This window comes from Abramis brama (genome assembly GCF_963993115.1).
Source record: "Abramis brama genome assembly, chromosome: 23".
In the NCBI taxonomy this organism is placed as follows: Eukaryota; Metazoa; Chordata; class Actinopteri; order Cypriniformes; family Leuciscidae; genus Abramis; species Abramis brama.
The window spans coordinates 14863787-14884909 of record NC_139985.1 but is presented as its reverse complement, the minus strand read 5'-3'; the positions used below and the strand labels follow the sequence as shown (position 1 = coordinate 14884909).

The window sequence follows — 21123 nt, the reverse complement described above, 5'->3', positions numbered from 1 at the left end:
AGAGCTTGCAAGTTGATAGTTTAGTCTGGCGTTCACGTTCAACGTTTTAGCAGCTTGTTTTGTAGAAATTCAATCCGGAATTACTTTCCACACAGGACCACAGAAAGTAATTTCATGAAACTGATTATAAACAGGAAGCATCAGTGCGGGTTTTCAAAACAGATGTTGTCCATTAGAGCGCGGCTGCTTTAGAGCTGTGATTAAAATCAAATGTATTTCTGCATTATGTGGCACACCGTATAATCAGCATTCTCCAAACACGTCTACACCTCTCGAGAAGGATGCAATTCTTCAATGACATCTTTGTTCTGCATTTGTTTACTTTAAGTAGCTGTCATTTAAAATCCGCTCAATTTTAAGCTTACGCAACTATAACATGCATTCAAATTTTCACAGTGTTGTTAAAGTGCTCTTATGTCATGTCTAAAGGATTACTCTCTTGTGCATTTGCTGCAATGCAATAGAGAAGTCAGTGACATGATGCTAATTTTATTTTGTCCTACCTATTATTTTAAAAATACACTAACTGCAAATCATATGGACAGTAACTTGAATAAAGCTCTTCTACGATGGTTTTAATTTCCGTATTAAGCTTAATTTTTCTGTATATTTTTCTATTATTAGAAAAAGGTTGAAAAAGGGCTTCACTGCTAATAGATTTAGTTTTTTTCTGCTTCACTTCAACTGCTTAAAACTTTTGCAAACCATTAAGAATGGGTGTCAAGGTAAAAAAAAAAACGTAGGCCCTGTTTACGCCTGGTATTCAGATGCGTTTTGATCAATCGGATTATAAGTAGGCGACGGAGACACATACCCATTTACACCTGGTGTTTTTATCCGTGTCTTTTGTCCACTTTCGACCACTACTGTCCTGATTTCTTCGAAGGGAGGGTAGATGAATGGGTTTTTTCAGATCTTTCGTTCTAATGGAGGAAATAAGATCACGCAATTTAAATATGAACGCAACGGGAGACAACAGAAAAACAAATGGAGAGTAGCAGCTTTAGTTTCTGCAAGACCCGGCGAACGCGGTGAGAACGTTATGCTTGGTACGTTTTTCAAACCAAATTTGGGTCTTCAGCCAACAAAGTTGTTCCCGTGTGGCTAGCACACTTCTCATAATGTTTACTCATTAGGTCAGTAGGTGGAGAGCAGGCGGTCTCTGGTGGCTGTTCGAATGCATTCCACCACATGAGCATTTACACTACGAAAGCAATCCAGTCGAATGCGTTTTCGACTACCTCTGGAAGTGGTCAAAAGTGGACAAGCTCAAAACATTTCAGACCCCGTTTACACCTGTATTTAGCATCGTCCACTTGTGATCCAAAACACATCTTAATACCAGATGTAAACAGGGTCTTAGTAAAAACTGCATTTTAACTTTATTTGAAAATGGTGTGAGCATGAATTCAAAGAGTACATTTTAGAACTTGCCATGTTTTAAACTAGATGGTTTTTCCTTTTCAGATAGTAGGCTCTTTTGTGTGTCATTGACCCATAGTTTATGAGTTTTGAGAATTTTGTCCATAGGTGCTTGTGACCTGTGTGTAATGGATGTCCTCTTATTGTGCAGGTATTGACCAGGGTCAGATGACGTATGATGGCCAGCATTGGCATGCCACCGAGGCCTGTTTTAGCTGTGCTCGCTGTAAGAAGTCCCTGCTCGGTCGTCCTTTTCTACCCAAGCAGGGACAGATCTTCTGCTCTCGGGCATGTAGCATTGGCGATGACCAGAACGGCTCTGATTCGTCAGATTCTGCATTCCAGAGCGCCCGTTCACGTGAGGCCCGGCGCAGCAGCTCCAAATCCAACAAGAGCAATAATGGTGGTAGTGGAGGAGATGGGAACCAGGGAGGGAAAGGTTCAGCCGGGCGTTACTCTGCAGATGTTGACCCACTGTCCCTGCAAATGGATTTGCTTAGTCTGTCCAGTCAAACGCCCAGCCTGAACAGAGAATCTCCATCCTGGAAGACGCAGGCTGAGATGTATGGGTACGAGAGCCGTAATGAACTCTCTTCAAACCCTCTTCATTTGCTCAGTCAGTGCAACATCCGGACTTCCTATTCCTCAAATCTGTCCCCTGGTCACCCAGCAGATCCAAGGCCTAAAGAGCCTGTTGCCTCCAAGAGACCCCCTGTATCTGCTCTCAAAGGACAGTCTTTGAATGAGAACTGGTTCCAACCGGGACCAGAGGACTATTACCAACCTGCACTGCGATCACAGACGAGCTTTAATGAGGTTCCACACAACAGCTTCATGGATAAGCGCTCAGTGAGCCTGCATGTATTCCAGAAGGAGAAGGATGTTGGACCACAGATGGGCCGTAGCAGGAACCCAATTAGTGCACTTGGTTTTAGCGAACAGCTCACACCACTGGAGCAGACGCCACATGGCTCTATGGAGTCACTGGCTCTATCTAATGCTACAGGTATTTTTATTATTATTTATTATTATTATTGTATTTATTATTTTTTCTTTATTTAATTTACTATCTACCAATCAAAAGTTTATGGTTATTAAGATTTTTTTAATGTTTTTGAAAGAAGTCTCTTATGCTCACCAAGGCTGCATTTATTTGATCAAAAATTTCAAAGTAAAACAGTAAAAAAAAAAAAAATGTAATATTTAAAATAAGTCTATTATATTTTAACATATTTTAAAATGTAATTTATTCCTATGATGGCAAAGCTGAATTTTCAGCATCATTACTTCAGTCTTCAGGGTCACATGATCCTTCAGAAATCATTAATATGCTGATTTGCTGCTCAAGAAACATTTCTTATTATTATCAATGTTGAAAACCGTTGTGCTGCTTAATATTTTTGTGGAAACCTTGATGCTTTAAGTTCTTAAAAAAAAATCTCACTCACCCCAAACTTTTGAACAGAAATTCTATTTATATTTTGATTGAGCACTGAAAATGTCAAGGTTATCATTTAGTAGTGCTTTCCTTAGCAATTACTATTGTTCATTCTTGGGATTAGGGATTTTAACAAATCTAGTTTATTATTTTTCAACTTTTTCGTGTACTGTCACTCACTTTATAAGGCAAGAGAATATTACAGCTGTCTTACTTGTTTGATGTCTACAGGCACCTCTGCAGATGGCGGCAGTAAACGGCAGGAGCACTTGTCTCGCTTTTCAATGCCAGACTTGAGCAAAGATTCCGGCATGAACGTGTCTGAAAAGAGCAACATGGGTACCCTCAACTCCTCTGTGCAGTTCCACAGCTCTGAATCTCTGCGCAGCCTGAACTCCGCACAGCCATACCTGGAGCTTCAAGCCCCGGTTCAAGTCAAATACCCTGTGCAATACTCCCGTGAACCTCCTGGAATTAATGCTTTACCGCCTGGTTTTGCCTATCAGGAGGAGGATTGCGCAAGTTTGGTTAGCAACGCCAACAACGCCCGTCTACCACCCATGAGTGAACGGACCCAACGTCGAAGCATCGACCGCGAAGAGCCACGGCGTCGACACCACCACCACCATCATTCTCGCCGCTCCAGGCGTTCCCGTTCGGAAAACGCACTTAACCTCGCTGCCGAGCGCCGCCCAGCTCCGAAACGATCTCAACTTCATGTTCGTGAGGATTATGACCAGTTCCCTCCGCCCCGTGGGTCACGGGACCCCTACGGTGGTGGAAGTGGCAGGCTGAGACAACAGCCTTTCAGACCTTGCCCTCGGACAACCTCCGACCTCACGCTTCAAAACCCCGCTCTACACCGACACCAGGGCCCTTATTCATGGGACCAGTACGATTACGATGACGATTGGTGCTCGACCTGTTCCTCATCTTCCGAGTCAGAAGATGAAGGGTATTTTCTGGGTGAGCCAATTCCCAGACCGGTCCAGCTGAGGTACATGACCAGCGAAGAGCTGCTACGCAAATACAACTCTTCAGGACTCGGCGCAACCGGTCAGTTCGAGAGCCGAGGACAGTTACACACGCGCAAACGTAGGAAAAGCAAGAACTGCATTATCTCATAAAAGTCACACCTGCTGCATCATGCACAACCTTGCACAAGATTTTTCCCGTCAATATAGTTTGAAAGGCTTTTTGGTGTTGTGAGGCTATCAGTGAATTAAACGCAGTAATTTAATTTGTTCATGGCTCAATTGCATATGCATGCTTTCCCATGTGATATTTACAAATTATTCTGGATGTTACACTTTTTAGGGACTTCTTTAATCCGCAGCACTGTTGCCACATTTGTTACAACTAATGTGCAATTTTCCGTTATGTAATCCATTCAGGCACAGTGATGTTTTTTGTATGGTGTTTGCTTTGGGCTGAAAATCCCATTAATAAGATGTATATAGGCAACTGAATGAAGAAATTTACTAAGTTAAGGATGTAATGTAAATTATCTGTAAATGATGTACCACATATTTTTATATTTTGTATCAATAGAACCATTTATGTACTAAGCAAAATGTAGAGAAAATAGTAAAGGCATGCACGTTAATTTGCTGATTTTTGTCCTGTATTAGAAATTAAAGAGTATTTCTGTGAGAGATTTGATTGACAGCTCTTGGTTCTTCATCATCAGAGCATTCTGTGATCTCTGACTCAGATTAGACACCAACGCACTTGCCATCTGTTCAATGTATCAATGCAAAAGACCACAGAGCAACGAATGAGCCAAATGGCTGGCCTCGCTTACTGATACACCTCATTGCTTATGACAGTGCTTTATAAAAATTCAAGGATTAGTTTCGATCTACATCTTCGACTTGGGATTTTAAAAGTGCGGAAATGTTTTTTTATCTCCAGCTCAAGCTTTGCTCTGTGTTTAGATTCTAAACCATCATTGTCAGTTATGCTGCTGTTTAAGCAATAAGATAGGAGACTACTATTTTACACACACAGATTCAGAATGATATTGCCATCGGACAGCCTCTGAACTCAAGCTTCAAAACTGCTTGCTACATGGTTTTCAGATATTTATCCATAAACCATGACCACAGTCCCATGTGCCATAGGCCTGAAAATGTATCTGAACTTGTTTAAAAGCGGCAAAGAGTTAATGTCCCCGACAGGCCAGAAACATGAGATGCTTTGCGCTACTGTCTGAGGAATGTTTGTCTTCGTATGTACTTAGTAGTGGTCAGAAGAGTCTTGAAAGAAAGTTTAGATGGCGTTCTGGTATAACCATCTGCATGAACTTGATCTACATTAGAGTTTTTCTTCCTGTTCTATCTCTCTTTCTGTTTCCTCTCCTTTACCTCAGAGAATGATTAATTGGCAATCCTTATAATAGTTATAGAATAAGTAGGCTATTTGAACCAAATACTTAATAATGTTATGCCAGGGTTTGTGTATTCTGGCAGATAAGTCACGATTAAAGGTAGGTTATAGTTATCACAATAAAATTGTCATCATTTACTTGCCCTCAGGTTGTTCCAAACCTGTATAAATTTATTTATTCTGCTGCACACAAAGGAATATATTGATTAGTTTCACTAGCTTTTTGTGAACAACAGACCTAAATTTAAGTGTATTTATTCACTGATAATCTTCACGTGCAGTAACTGTTGACTACGATCGGTTCATTGAGTCAGCATAAAAATGATGAACGAATCATTCGATTCATTCACGAGTCGGATCTCGATACTGACTCGGCGCTTGGAGCTTGTAGGATATTTACGTACATGTCGGTCAAGGCTAAAAAAAAGTAACGCACGTATCATGCCTAAAATTGTGATGCTTTTGTGTCCTTAATGAAGCTTAAACGATTCAGCACACCTAAACCTCTTCAAAACGTCTGAAAGTGGTTCTGAACAAACAACATAAGGGTGAGTAACTGAACTGTGCCTTTAATAGGCTATAGTTTATTTTATCAATGACGTGAATGCCGAGAAGGAGCAGTCTGATTCTTCCATATCGATCAACAATTTCTCAACATCAGAGTGCCACTTCAGCACACGAAACACATTTCTATTTGATGGTTATTTAATGTCACAGTATTTCATAGTGATTTTTGCTGTATGTCAGGGGCAATTTTGAAAGCACGGCAAATTGGCACGGACTGCATGATATAATGTTAAAAATAGCTCCTAGAGGTCTACCGAGGGCTGATACTGCAGACAAAGCAAAAGCATGAAATTGTGAAACTGCCCAGGCGTAACTTATAGTCATAATGGAAAGTGTCAGACCTGTCTTTGCTGTTAAGGGACAGCCCGTGTCTGGTTTTCCCTGACAATTTCAGATCATTTGCAATCGGCCTCCAATCAACCGTGTTACTGCATCCCTGATTGCTGGATGATCATGTGTTTGCAATACACAAATTCTGCTGTCTGTTCTCATTTACCACATTTTAGCAAAGGCTTGCAACTTGGTCTATTTAAGGTCCCATATATTGTACACCTTTCTTAAGTTTTATTTTAGGTTTTGATGTCCTTAAGAATATATATTTGCAGTATAAGTAGCCTACTAAAAACATCCCAATATATTTTTACAGCTCCTTTCTCGGGAGCTCTGCTAAGAACAGGTCGATTTTGGCCTTTCTAATTAATATTCATGAGCCTCTCTTCTGATTGGCCTGTTGTTTTCTGAGTGAGGCACGGCCAGGCCAACCAGGGTAACAGACGGTTAAAGGGATAGTTCGCCCAAAAATGATATTTAAGCCATGATTTACTCACCCTCAAGCCGTTCGAGATGCATATGTCAATCTTTTTTCAGACGAACACATTTTCAGTTATTTTAGAAAATGTCTTAGATCTTTCAGTGGTTATAATGTGAAGCAATGGGGTCCAGCTGATTCAAGTCGCAAAATGTGCATGCATCCTTCACAAAAATAATCCATCCGGCTCCAGGGGGATAAACGAAGGCCTTCTGAGGGTAATCCGTGCAGTTTTGTCGTAAAAAAATACATATTTAAAACTTTATAAACGAAAATAACTGGCTTCCGGTGGCGGTCGGCGCGCGTTCATGGAGATGGTTGCTGGCTTATGACGTAGGACGTAGCGCAGGAAGCGTCGTGACGTAGAACGAGCGTGATAGCGCAGCTAGAGAGCAGAGCAAAACAAAACTCTACGTTCGCTCTACGTCACGACGTCATTCATCTCCATGAACGTGCGCCGACCGCCACCGGAAGCCAGTTATTTTCGTTTATAAAGTTTTAAATATGTATATTTTTACGACAAAACCGCACGGATTACCCTCAGAAGGCCTTCATTTATCCCCCTGGAGCCGGATGGATTATTTTTGTGAAGGATGCATGCACATTTTGCGACTTGAATCAGCTGGACCCCATTGCTTCACATTATAACCATTGAAAGATCTAAGACATTTTCTAAAATAACTGAAAATGTGTTCGTCTGAAAAAAGATTGACATATGCATCTCGAACGGCTTGAGGGTGAGTAAATCATGGCTTAAATATCATTTTTGGGCGAACTATCCCTTTAAGGTCGAACTAAATTGCTGTGGCGTTTCTGAATAAATAAACATTAGCCACTGTTCTCTTATATTAATGTTTTTTTTTATATAATTTTTTTTTTATTATTAGACAATACAATACAATACAAAACATACAACAATTAGTTCTCTTATATTAATGTTGTTCGGAAGCCTGTGCAATGATGTCCTGACGGTGGGCAGTGCTCGGGGAGTTCTGACATCACATTTATACGGAAGTCACAACGGCTCGTGAAAAGGCACAGCTATTTATGCAGGCTATGTGCATTTGTCTGTGGATTGACTGTTTTGAAACTTATATGGTAGTTTCATAGCCCCTAGAACTCTGTTATCACGAAAAAAAAGCCAGGAAATTTCAGTTTTGACAACATGGGACCTTTAATATTACCTATCTTTCCCTTACCTTCAGAGAGATTGATATCTTAATGAAATCTTTAATAAGATTATAAATGACATGTTTTACCTCACAAGTAATTTTTTCCTTGACCATTTCATTTATAAAAGAGTCATATTACGTTGACCAAGAGTTTCTGCTGTCTTTTATTGAAGAAACACCTCATAAAACCAGAAAGAGACTCTTAGAGTTGACATTCATCCCCCTTATGACCCAATATTAATCTGTGGGCCATGACTGCATTAATCTAAGGGCCAGAGTTGAAAGCGGGCATTATACTTAAAACCATTAAAACAATATATATATAAAATATATGAGTTTATAGTCTATCCATCTATTGTGGAAATGAAATGTCGGTTTAGCAATTTGTGGTTAACTTTATGCTTTTAGAGCATTTATGTCAGAGGTAACTGATGTATAAAGCACTTTCAATGACGTGACATGGCCATTGCTGTCATTATTTGTTGACTTGAGAGAGCCAACTGCTGGTATTCCTATTTAAATATTATTGTCTTTTATCCAGAGATTTTGAAGCTAATTTATCTCTGGGGCATTGAAGTTAAAGCCATGAACCTTTGCATGTTTGATTCTAAAGCATTTTCTATTAAAGTCATCCAGTTTCAAACTGAAAATTTAAAGATTGAGCAAAATTGGCCTCAGACTACCGGAAGCTTGAAACCACTTGAACAATAGTTGGTCTCATTTAGGGTTTTTTTGTTTTGTTTTGTTTTTTTTGGACCCAATTTAGCTGGGACAATCGTACTGTAATATGTTATCCTAAAACATTAGGTATGTTTGCATGCACCAATTTCCTTCAAACCGAATGAATCCAATTTCTGAAAGATCTGTTTATTTGAACCTGAAACTTTGCAATCTGATTCACAGAATTTGTGTACATGAAATTCAAGTATTCTGCATATATCACCAGAGTGAAGTCTGTTGTTTCACCGGAAGGTCCAGTTATGACATTTTCATTAATCATTAAGAGGTCAAAAATAAATAAATAAACATGTGCACAGTTGAATTGTTCGCTATAAAATTAGCCTAGATTTTAAAGACATTTAATAACTAACATTTTTTGTGTGATATCTAAATCTGTAATAGAGTGATACATATTGACAGTATGTTTAGTCACTGTTCCAAAAAGAGTGAAAAGTTCTTGAGCTGCCTGCTGTTTCTATGGTTACCATATCAGGTGGAAGCAATTTTTGCGAGTGCCTATTTACCAGAGAAAATATGTGACCTGACTAACTTGGTGGTGTATTCAATATACCTATTGAGCAAAAAGATGTCAGATATTCAATGTTTATATATATATATATATACAGTATATATATAATGCTGCCAGAGACATTGATTCTATGTTGATTCAATGTTTCTTTGTGCATCTCTTCTCTTATGCATTTAAAAAGAATATGTGCTTTCTTTTGTTATGACTTCTCCCTCTTCTCCCTCCCTCCTAATTCAAACCCTGTCCTTATATAAGGTTTCATATTCATTGCTCATTCAGGAGATGTTGAGGTTGACTGAATATGAAGCTTTAATTTCAGTCTGCATGATATTATCCATTGATGAGATTCTCATGTCACCAGCTGGATGTCACCAGTTATTCGCCAAATATATGACACCAAACCTCTTGAGGGAGTTATCATTTCAGTCAGTTATGCCAAAACGCATATATGATTCCATGCACAGGAAGCCGTCATGCTTGTAGCTAATTTAAAATACTGTGAATATATTATCAGAAACAATGATCCATGATACAACACATTATCTATAAATACAATAGAGCGGTGCAGGGATGACTTCAAAACTGGGAAGACTAATTTGCCACTGGTTCCTTCAAGATTTTCCTAAGGGGTTTTATAATAGGGTTCTTTAATTTACGAGTAAAATAAAGCCTGGTAAACATAACTTGATACTTGAATGTTTTTCTCTACAGTTTAAATTACACACACCCATATCGATAATGCACATTTTGAAACTGTTTTTAAAAAACTCGAAGGAACCAGTGATGAATTAGTCTTCCAGTTTTGACATCATCCCTGCACCCAGGGCCTAAAATTAACACTCGCCACGTGCCAAATGTGAGTAAAAATCGGTGTTTGCTAGTATATCAAACGGTTGGCAATGGCCGGTAATTTTTTATGAATTCTAACAATGCAAAATTGTGATAACATGAATGTAAAAAAAAAGTGAACGGGACAGTTGACAGTTGGACAGTGTTGCATCGTCACGAAAGTATACGCTTTGCCAATTTAAATATTTGAGCTCAAGAAGGGAAAGGGAAGTCAATTTGTGTGGGAAGTTTTCTGTGTGCAAGTATTTGAAGCGCATGAATACTGTATTGAGCTCTTTTTTTTGTGCGTGAACAGACATATTCAAACAAAATTCTCCTTGGCATCCTTGTAGACATAGCCAGTTATGTCTTAACTGAACGTAAACAGTTGAGAAATAAAGTGCATGTGTAACAGTATATTGGATCCGTGCATTAGCTCTTAAAGTGACAGCAGCCTTATATTCCTGCTGCTGTCTGTGTTTTTAATGTTAATCAAGCAACAAAAGACAAAGAACAATCACTCATTGCTTTTGGCTGAATCATTTTTGTAACTTTAAAAGGATTAATCTAAGTTTCATGGATGGAAAAATATTTATGGCCGGTAAATTTTCTTAAAGGAGAACTCGGCAACTCTAGCGAACTCTAGTCACTTCTTCGCTGATTTTCCCTTTTGTTGTCGCATGTTTTCCCCACGAGCTCCCCCTACAGCTGTGGGGGGGCGTATATTTCACAACACGGTCGTAAAAAACTCGCTTGCGGCGGCCTCCTCCCCCTCTCTACCGCTGCTCATGTGCGTTTGTTTTGATCGGAGCAAGCCAACTGTATTGTGTGGAGCTATGTCTACCGAGGTGGGTAATCTGGTAATACATCATACATGCGTGTGTGTTTATGTCGAATTGCCGTAAAGCAATTTGTGTTTCGCGCTCGTTCTCGTTTTCGTTCTCGCTTCTCGCGAGACTTCCAATTTCTATCTTGCCGGGACGGTAGTCCCCAAGTTGCAAGGTTGGTTTTCCGCCTGGGAACGCTGGGGGGAGCGGGGAAAGACACCAATATCACCAGAACACGTTGTTTAACCATCCAAATGATTTCTAGACAGTTTTATTAAGTTAAAAAAGTTACCAAGTTCTCCTTTAAAAATTCTAAATTCAAATCCATTCTGCAGTATTTGTTTCCATTCAGAAATACCCATACAGCAACCTGTGGTATTTGACCACAATGACAAATCAATTACAATGAACGCTGTGTGTCTACATTGTGATGCCACCACAGCTAAATGGAGCTATTCAGAGCTCATAATCCTTGGATCAGGAGGTCTCAGGACTGTTTAACATTCAGATATTCATTTCTTACTCACACATAGGAGATAATCCCATAGTGCCAAAGGCCCCATGATTTCCAACTGCAGCCTTAGTCATTTTACAGATATTAATGACCTTACTGAGCAGACCCATCTTACGCTCATTTACTATGGCATGTTGCCGATCCAAATAAATCAGCTGATAATTGCATATAATTTAACATTTTCGTCATTCTAAATGATACTTTTAAGGTTTTCTGAATGTGAATGTTCTTGCTGTTGTTGGTTTTTGTGTGTGTGCTTTTTTTTGTTTTTTGTTTTTTTTGCATAAAAGTAACATTTAGTCCGTAATGTAGGATATTTGTATACTTTATCATTTTTACTGCTTGTATTATAATTCAGATGTAAAAAAATATATATATGATCAATAAGTCATGCAAAATATGTTTTTCTATTGCTTTATCGCATCAAAATTATTATCAACTTAGAAATTGAAGTAACATAGAATTAAACATGAAATTTTCACATAGAAAACCTGAAATAGTATTCTATTATTAAAATATTTTTTTACAGTGCACAAGATTTTGAGAAATGAGCTGACTTGTACAGCCAATTTAATTATACTTAAAAAAAATTAAGGCAACAACTGAACTTAAGTTTAAGGGGTTTTTTTTACAGTGTGAATGTTCTAAAAGATGAAAAATGGTAAACGTTGACTGTGAGGATATTTGCTTTGGACATTGACCTTGTGATGCATCTGTCTGCACACTCATCCAGAGTGTGGATTAATGATTAATGATCAATAACAGTTATGTACTTGATGGGATGGCAACTGAACATTAATTATATGCTGCAGGAATGTTAATGAAGCTAATTATATTAACATTGGCTGACCGTCTCTTCACAGATTCCATAGCATTAAGTCATTTGCGGAGTGGCAGCGATATGACTGGAGAACAAATTGCTCGTTGCTGCTGAGTTCCGTGTCAGTATATGCCGGTCAGCTATTATTAGTGTGTTCAGCCCTTAATTCATTTTACACTCTCAGAATTGTCCACCACTTAACAAGCCAAGGACACTCAGAATGAACGAAATCCATATGCACACCAGAGAGAGGACTGGTGTCACATTGTAGTTAGTCACAATGAGCTTTTCATGAGATCATGCCCCAGTATGTGATTGAGCGGTGACTGCTAACTGGTTGCATTGTTAGCATTTTAGCTGTGTTAGGTTGTCTTAATGGAGAAGATAAAGAAGAAAAAAACAAATGTTGCACTACCGTTAAAAAGATTAGGGTTAGTAAGTGTTATATATATCATTTTCTTTTTAAAGAACTGAATACTAAATGCTTTAATCTAAAATAAAAAAAATAATAAAAAAAATCAGTTTCCAGCACAAATGTTTTCAGCCTTGATAAGAAATGGGTAATTCTACTTACTGTATTAGCAAAAATAAACCATAAGCATATCATATCTCAGCACAGCACAGAGCTAAGATCTGTGGAGTGGCCTATATTTTACCATGTTCTCTCCAGAGAATGTGAAAAAAAAAAAAAAAAAAACCCCGAAAAACTGCATTAACACCTAAGCATTTTACAAAAGTGAGTCCTTCAAAAAAAATGGCAGGCTAAAGTTTTGTAAATTGTTGTGTAATAGTTTTACAAAGTCACAGTATAGATCAAATAGGTTTAAAAAGAATCAGAACGTTCAAGTAATCAGTTCCACTCAAATGGCAACATTTGAAAGGAAACATTGCTGACGACTATATTAACATTGTCATAAAAGAGGTTTACAAAGAGGTAAAATCATAGTTGGTAATAAAGAAAAGTGCTTCTGGTGTAACATTCTCGTGTATCAATGTTGAAGGGATTTAATAACACATCGCTCTTTGGTTCTTAAAGATGATCGCATTGCAGTGTTTTACTGTAACTCTGCAGTGAATATACAGCGCCACCCTTTGGCAGTTGAAAATATTGTATAATGTCCCATAATGTATATATGTATATGTATATATATATATATATATATATATATATATATATATATATATATATATATATATATATATATATATATATATGTATGTATGTTTATATGTGTGTGTGTGTGTGTGTGTGTGTGTGTGTGTACATTTGAGACAAATTATACATAAATATATTTTTTAGATTTCAATTATGAAATCTGAATATGAAATTTTGAATAGACTGCACATTTAAAATGATGTAAACACCCATTTTTAATTTAATTTAATTATGTTTTTATTTATCAGACTCTTTCATCCAGAATGACTTGAATGAAAAACCTAGCAAAATCTGAAGAAACACCAAAATATATAATAAAGTAATATATACATGTGATACTGTATTATGTAAACCACATATCAGGTCTATTAGGTATATTAGTAACAAGTATCAACATGATTGACTTTGGGTCTGTGAAATTCTGTGTCAAAACCTGTGCCTATTTGAATCTCCTCACTAGTTTCTAACTAGAAATGGGTCATTCCCATTTGGGGGACATAAAAAAGTAGTTCCTATATGATGTGGGATGTCCATAATCATTAATAGTCAGTTAAATTATTCCTCCAGTTAATCCAGTGAAACAGCTGAGGCGGTGATAAAGCTTCTAGTTATGTCAATCATTATTGGTCTATGAAGTTCACACAGTACCTATTAAACTGCTAATGAGGCTGGGATGTCCCGTATAGTCTGTCCAGGACTGATAAGAGTCTGTGCTGAACCTTCACGGGGTGCGAAATTACCTAGGTGGGCCGATACAATGGGGTTAACCTCACTTAACTCTTCAGAGATTGGATTGATGTTATAATATTTGATTGGCTGGTTAATGAACATTTAAGAAATAAACATGGGTTACTCTCGACATTACGTTATGTAGTTAGACATTTTTCAGTCATTGAGAAAGAAACAAAAGAAACTAGAATTAAAAGGTCCTGAAGTTTCACAGTGTTTTGAGTGGCAATAAAACATGCAGATCAAAGTTTTGTATTTCAAATATTTTTATTCATTAAAAAACTAGTCTAGAATCAAGTGCATTTATTTATTTATTGTTAATGCGTTAAGTTGGATAACATACAGTCATCCGGCCATTATCACATGCCTAATATATAAAATAAACCCAAGACCATCCATCCAGCTGACTGTACAGCATCACTTTCTTATAATATTAACTAAGCAGTCTTTATAATTATAATGTTGATAAATAAATATGATGTTAAAGTAATGCCAGTCCACATTCATCCATATTTAAATCAATATGGCAACTTTAAAGCTTAGTCTCTAAGCACATGGCATCTTCTTTGGAGGATCCACACGCTCTGATGTTCTTAAACTCTTGGGAAATTTCAAGTGGAGTTTTGCCTTTTGTTTCAGGAAGGATGAAGAAGACGTAGAGAGCAGCTATCAGACAAACGCAGGAGAAGAGAACAAAGCTCAGAGACTTCAGAGCGGCCTGCAGAAACATGGATGAGAAATGTGGCCTTTGTTAAAGTGAGTCTCTGTGCAGCAACAGACAGCAGAGCGGCTTTCATAGGAGCAGCGAAAAGGTGAGATGAAAACCTGGTATTACACATTGTTCAGGAAGAAGACATATAATAGGGCACACATAAAAGAATCATCCTGTATTTGAGTTTGTGACTGTATAAAATAAAGAGGAGACAGACTTTGAGAGAATCACAATAAAGCCATAATAAATGGCTTTAATTATGATGGCAAAAGCTTCTTACATGAACCATTAATGAAACATCTAGAGTAATAGCAATGACATTTAATAATGCTGTATTTCTGGAGCACACACACTTTATTATATATGTTAACATTAATAAAGTGGCTGAATCCACAAACATTGCTAATAATAAAGGTGCATATTTTTGTGGTATTGCTTAGTTGATGGACTTACAATAAGGAATGGGAAGATGAATCCAAGCATGGCGAATCCCAGCCAGCGCAGGAAGCCGGTAAACACAAATGCAGCTGGGCGGTATGACTGGATGAAGATCTCATTGGCGAGCGATATGACTGTTCCAGCTGGTCGGAGCAAACTGGTTTGAGTTGTTTGCACTGACTAGTCAGTTTATAACCAATATGTTCTTATCTTAAACAATATCACACAAAGAATGCTGTTTTCAATACAACAACACGATTAAGAGCGTGATATGCTTGCAACAGATCAATAATGTAAATATAGCGAAATTTCAGTGACATTTCAAAAGTCAACAAAGTCATCTAAGTAATCGGACGGGTGAATCCCTGTGACCAAACTTGAACCTGATGCGAATTTGCATGGGGAAAACTTTTGTCCTGGATTTCGTATTGAGAAATGACTGGATTTCACCCTTGAAAATTCGCAGAAAAACAGTAAATGTGACTGCATATTTTGGATGCAATATTTTGTTTTGATCTGCCAGAAAAAATAGTTCGACTGCCTGGCGCGCATATCGACTTTTGAATGAGCCAAAGTTTTTAAATGAATCAGTAAGGGGAATGATTCAGTGATTCACTCATTAACACTGGACCTTTTAACATTTCCGGAGGTTCTCAGAAGCAGAAGTCATCAAGAGTTTCCATGACTTTCCAAAAGGAAAAAATATAAAGGGATTGATAACGTTAGTCAAAAGAGAGAAAGATGTCAAATTTGCCACCACTCCCTCAGGCATTGAATTATAGCAGTTGTTTTTCATATACTGACAAGGTCATATAAAACAATATATAGCAGAAAACATGAAAAACGATATTTTCAATGTTGATAACTGTGGATCAGTCTGTGAAACGGGTCCCTTGTTTCGCTCCTGAATGAATCAGCATTTTTTAATTGAATGTTGCACTCATAAAAATGGTCACTTGCCGCCACCTACTAGCGTAAAAATGTAATCATACTGAAAAATCCCCACCACTGATACAAACAGTGAAAAGTCCTGCTGCAAAAGACATGAGCCCAACTTTCAAGCATCCATGTAGTACATGTTTACATTTAAAAACTAATGGAAATGCTGTTCAGTGGAATGCAAAAATGCATTCATATTAATGGCCCCTAATGGAATTCCAAAGCTGTCAAAATAATAAATAAATAAATACATGGAATTCCAAAGCTGCCAAAATAACAACTGAATAAATGGAATTCCATAACTTAGGGGCCATTCACACAGAATGCATTTTAAAAGACGAGACGCAGATAATGGAATTAAAACAAAAACGCAAGGTCTAGAGATGCATTTATTAAAAGCTTCTTTTAACTTGAGCGCTACAATTTTCAAAAGACAAACTTTCGTCGAGCCCATGTTTACATAGAAAGCAATGAAAATGTAGTGCAGTGAAATGCCAAAAATCTATCTATGTGAACTTCCCCTTATATTTAATTGTTATAACAGCACTTTTGAAATGCCAACCGACCAATCAAATAAAATAAAAAAACAGAACTAAATGTCATATAAATATGCAAATAGCTTTACCTGGGCCTCCTCCGTAGAAAATAATAAAGAGGAAAATGAGGATGACTGTGATGTATGGAATCACAAAGCTGTATTCCTGCAGATGAAATAGAGATGAGATGATAAAGGTCTGTTCGGTGCTTGCTGTGGGCTGTTAAATGAATGAAACTCACCTTTAGGTACAGGGTAACTGTGATTAATGCCATAATGGCTGACATTCCCCCAAACCCTCTCCACATCAAGGCTCTCCTCCCCACACTCTCAATGAACAGGCCCTACACATGCACACAAGCAGAAATACTATTTAAAAAAAAGGCCACAGATATGATGTTCCTTAATGAAAAATGATCCTAATCCCATTTCAAGTCGCACACTTTCATGTGTGCTTATCTGGAACTTACACAGGTTATGGAGACAAGAACTTCTGATGCTCCTATGCCCAGAGTGACATAACGGATCTTGTCCACTGGAATTCCCGCTTCCAAAAAGATATTGAAAGAGAAGACGGTGATCTATGAGCGAGAAGGGTGAAAGATCACGTTTTCACAAGGTACCTGTAACCATTAAAGGATGTCTTGGATACTTTTTGACAACACAATGACATAGGAAAACTTGGTCACTTTTGAATCAGAACACGTTTCTATATATAGAAGCAGAATATGATTAATTGACGATAAAAGCGAAATGATTTACAGCACTGATGCCGCTGAACTGGATGCATCCGTTTATGACCAGCAGGGAAAAGACCTGCCAGCGCAAGTGTTTGTCTCTCAGAAGATCCATCAGACTCTTATTGTGCTCCTCTCCAATGACTGCCTGTTCTTCTACCATCTCCTCTATCTCCAACTTATAATCTCCTGGTCCCCATAGACACTGCAGTGCTGCCGATGGAAACACATATCCGGGATTTAACACAAAAGGTTGTTGCAATGACATACAGAGGTTCGAAAGTTACATAAAATTGCATTTATTTGGTTAAATGTAATGCACCCTTTTTGCACTGTTCAGCGTTGCCCTTCTCTATCAGAATATATCGTGGAGCATCAGGGAAGAATGGCAAGACTGCCAACTGAACCACGCAAAAAAACGTCGGGACGCACAACAGGATGTTCCACCACTCTTCACGGCCAAGAATTTCCCTGTGAATGAAATGAGAATCTTAGAGCAATTCAAAAAAATATTGATAATGAAAAGATTAGTTTCCAGAAGCCACATAAATTAACTCAAAAATTAAAGTAGGCATGAAATTAAAATCTATTTTTTTAATGCTAATGTTATTGATTTTATTGTGAACAATTTAGCATGTTTGTTATTCTCAATCAAAAAGTCATAACTCAATCTTTCGTTGAAATTAAACTTTGTTTGCTTAAACCCCGCCTCTTTCTTACAATCGACTTCAAGCTCGCATTAAGATCTGCCTCCATCCAATCAACAACCAATGGATAGAACCAAACCTCGTCCTACTTTCTAGATCTCTATTCTTCTCTGATGACGTGTTTACCGGGGCGGGGGCGGGGCAACCTGTCACTCACATGCGATCGACCAATAGCAAAGCACAATGATCCAACAATCCAATTAATTCCTGATGGACAAAAATCAAGTCCCGCCCTGCATTTGTTCTTGTTCAAGAAGCCGTCACAAAAGGGATGAAAATCCTATGCAACTTTCATTTCATGCAGACTTTAATCCATTTCTCAGGTTACAATACGGAAGAAAAGATATATTTCATAGCAACTTCAATACTTAATTATTACCGGAGGCCAGCAAATTGTCCTGCCAGTTTACCAAGGGACAAAAAGGTAGCGGCTGTGAGTGTCACCATGCCTCTGATCTTCTTTGGTGAACTCTCACCAAGGTAGATGTTATGGACATTCAAACCTAACCCTTCCAACAAAGAGCGAAAGCAAATCACAATACACATCACTTATTATTAAGCTACATCTTAGATATTACTTATAATACAGTCTGACATACCTGCTCCGAATCCAGTTAGGAAGCGTGCTACAAGGATCAACTCAAATGAGTATGCAGGTTTGCTAATGTACATGATCACTGTGGCCACAACTGCGATGGCACTGTTCAACAGCATGGCTCTTTTTCTGAAAGAAGAATGTGAACAGTAAATGAGCATCCATTTTTTTTTACCCTGAAAATATTTTGCCAGAGTGATATGATAATGCTACTTATCACAAGTTAAAAGTCAGAATGGAGAAAGGAGATGAGGATGGGTGACATTAACCTTCCCAGACGACTGGTTAAGTATCGGACAGATATGGAGCCAATGAGACCTCCAAAAGCGTATAGAGCCACCACAGCAGACCAGATAAAGGTGATGGTCTTCTCTCCTGGGACATCTCCATAGTGATGCATCCAGCTGCTGTTAATAAAGCTCTGAATGTACTGTGGGAAAACAGATTCGATTCGAAACTGAATTGATTGACTTAGATGGTACATATGGTACTGAATTGGCAATAGAAAAATAATTGATACTTAAACTGTTGTATCATTTTATATGGTAACACTATTTTAAAGTGTCTTTGTTACATGTTACATGTACTTGTTATAGTAATAGTAATGGTAAATTATGCATAATTACAAGCAACTAAATCAAACCCTATCCCTCACCATAGAAGTAATGTTGTTAATGAACCCTACTTATATGTGTAATTACATCTTAAAAGTAAACTGTAAAAACTGATCAGTTGATTTGACTTAAAAAAGTAAGGAACCCTGTTGCCTTAAAATTATTAAGTAGCCTAATAAATTCCACATAACTTAATTTTTTTCAATTACGCATGAGGTTTTTTTACTTAATAATTGTAAGGCAACGGGTTCCCTCAATTTTTTTAAGTTAAGTCAACTGATCACTTTTATAAAGAAACTTAAAGGGTTCTGTCGGGCGCTTAGGGGTTCCCATCATTTTATGGGTGTTCATTTATTAATTTTGTTTTAAATTATTTTTATTTTGAGTACATTTTATAAATTGAGCAGCTTCTAAGCTTACATTATCACTAGAAAAAAAAAGTAAATAACCTGAAAGTATGCAATCATTAAAGACATTTATCCTTACACTTTAAAAAATAAAAGGCTCTTTATTGACATCAATGGTTCCATGAAGAACCTTTAATAACCTTTAAAATTAAGGTTCCAAAAGGGGGTTTTCATAGTCGTAGAACCATGTTGGGTTCCCCAGAGAACCTTTCAGTGAAAAGTTCTTAAACTAACCATGTTTTTCTTATTGTGAAGAACATTTAAATACTCTACACTGTAAAAAGTGAACAGTTGGATCAACTTAAAAAAATTACTTCAATTGGTAACACCTAAAGAAATTAAGTTTTCTCAACTTAAATTATCACGTTTTTCAGATAAAATGTGATAATTTAAGTTGAGAAAACTTAATTTCTTTAGGTGTTACCAATTGAAGTAATTTTCTTAAGTTGATCCAACTGTTCACTTTTTACAGTGTATAAAGAAACTTTTGAACCTATATGAGTTTCTTTCTTCTGTTGAACAGTTACCAACGTTCTTCAAAATATGTTTTTTTTTGTGTTCAGCAGAAGAAAGAAACTCATACAGGTTTGGAACAACATGAGGGTGAGTAAATGATGACAAGATTTTCATTTTTGGGTGAACTATCCCTTTAAAGGTTCCATTCCATTTTAATAGATTATTTAAATGTTCTTCACAATTAGAAAAAAAAATCACTGAAAGTTGGGGAACTCAAAATTGTTCTTCTATGGCATCATTGCAAAAACCCACTTTTGAACCTTAATTTTTAAGCGATGTAGAACCTTCTTGGCATAAAGTTCTTAAAAATTGAGTCAAGAACCCGAGGAACTCCACTGAACCATATTTCACCAAGAGTGGCACTAACAAGGACACTTTAAAATAAAATGTAACCTGCACTCTTAATGTAATAACAGTGACAATAGAAATAGAAATACAAGTGCGCACTGGAGACGGAGAGCTGATCGCTGTGAGATGAAATCCATTCTGAAATGATCCACCCAAACCAAGCACAATGATAAAGACAAGCGCTTTCCCGCCAACCTGAAATTATATCCACAGTGTTCACTGACCACATTCATAATCAACATGTCGATACTTCACAACCAGCACAGAGGGGTTTTCTGTAGTTCAAGAATGACACAGAGCCACATTCTGAGTAAATGAGTAAACTTTGGTTAAGAGTTTAACTCTGCACTTAGTTGAAAGAAATAGAGAAAATAGTTCACAGAGACATACGATCCAGCAATACTTCACCATTATGATTTTGTTTAAATAATGAGATTCTTTATCATCCTAGAATAGTTCTGATTTCATTTCACTAGATTTCATCCATTTCAAAGGTCTGGTAATATAATTATTAGGCTATATAGCTAGTAAAATGTTCCTACCAGTTCCTTCAATATGGTCTTCATGCTTATATTCTTGTTTTGTGTCCATGAAGCGCGACTGCTTCTCTTCAATAAATACAGAGTCATCTCCGTTAGGCAGTTTCAGGAGGATTTT

The 21123-nt window shown here is 37.4% G+C and overlaps 2 protein-coding genes across 4 annotated transcripts in view; one reads left to right on the top strand and one right to left on the bottom strand.

Annotated features, from left to right (window-relative positions):
- prickle2b (prickle homolog 2b) overlaps nucleotides 1-4515 on the top strand; it is a 42867-nt gene extending 38352 nt beyond the window's left edge. For all 3 annotated transcript variants that reach the window (XM_084101129.1, XM_084101130.1, XM_084101128.1), the window contains exons 7-8: nucleotides 1574-2428; nucleotides 3092-4515. In XM_084101129.1, the coding sequence (XP_083957255.1) occupies nucleotides 1574-2428; nucleotides 3092-3987 (1751 nt within the window). In that variant the 3' untranslated portion in view covers nucleotides 3988-4515. The remainder of the gene's footprint in view (nucleotides 1-1573; nucleotides 2429-3091) is intronic.
- Nucleotides 4516-14450: 9935 nt separating this feature from the next.
- On the bottom strand, nucleotides 14451-21095 carry slc2a9l1 (solute carrier family 2 member 9, like 1; the record flags this gene model as incomplete). Its single annotated transcript, XM_084101299.1, has 12 exons — nucleotides 14451-14636; nucleotides 15084-15211; nucleotides 16633-16708; nucleotides 16785-16886; nucleotides 17013-17123; nucleotides 17305-17492; nucleotides 17602-17750; nucleotides 18366-18495; nucleotides 18586-18710; nucleotides 18851-19011; nucleotides 20566-20661; nucleotides 21009-21095. 12 exons carry the CDS (start codon nucleotides 21093-21095, stop codon nucleotides 14451-14453), a joined length of 1539 nt encoding a protein of 512 aa, XP_083957425.1.
- Nucleotides 21096-21123: the final 28 nt, after the last annotated feature.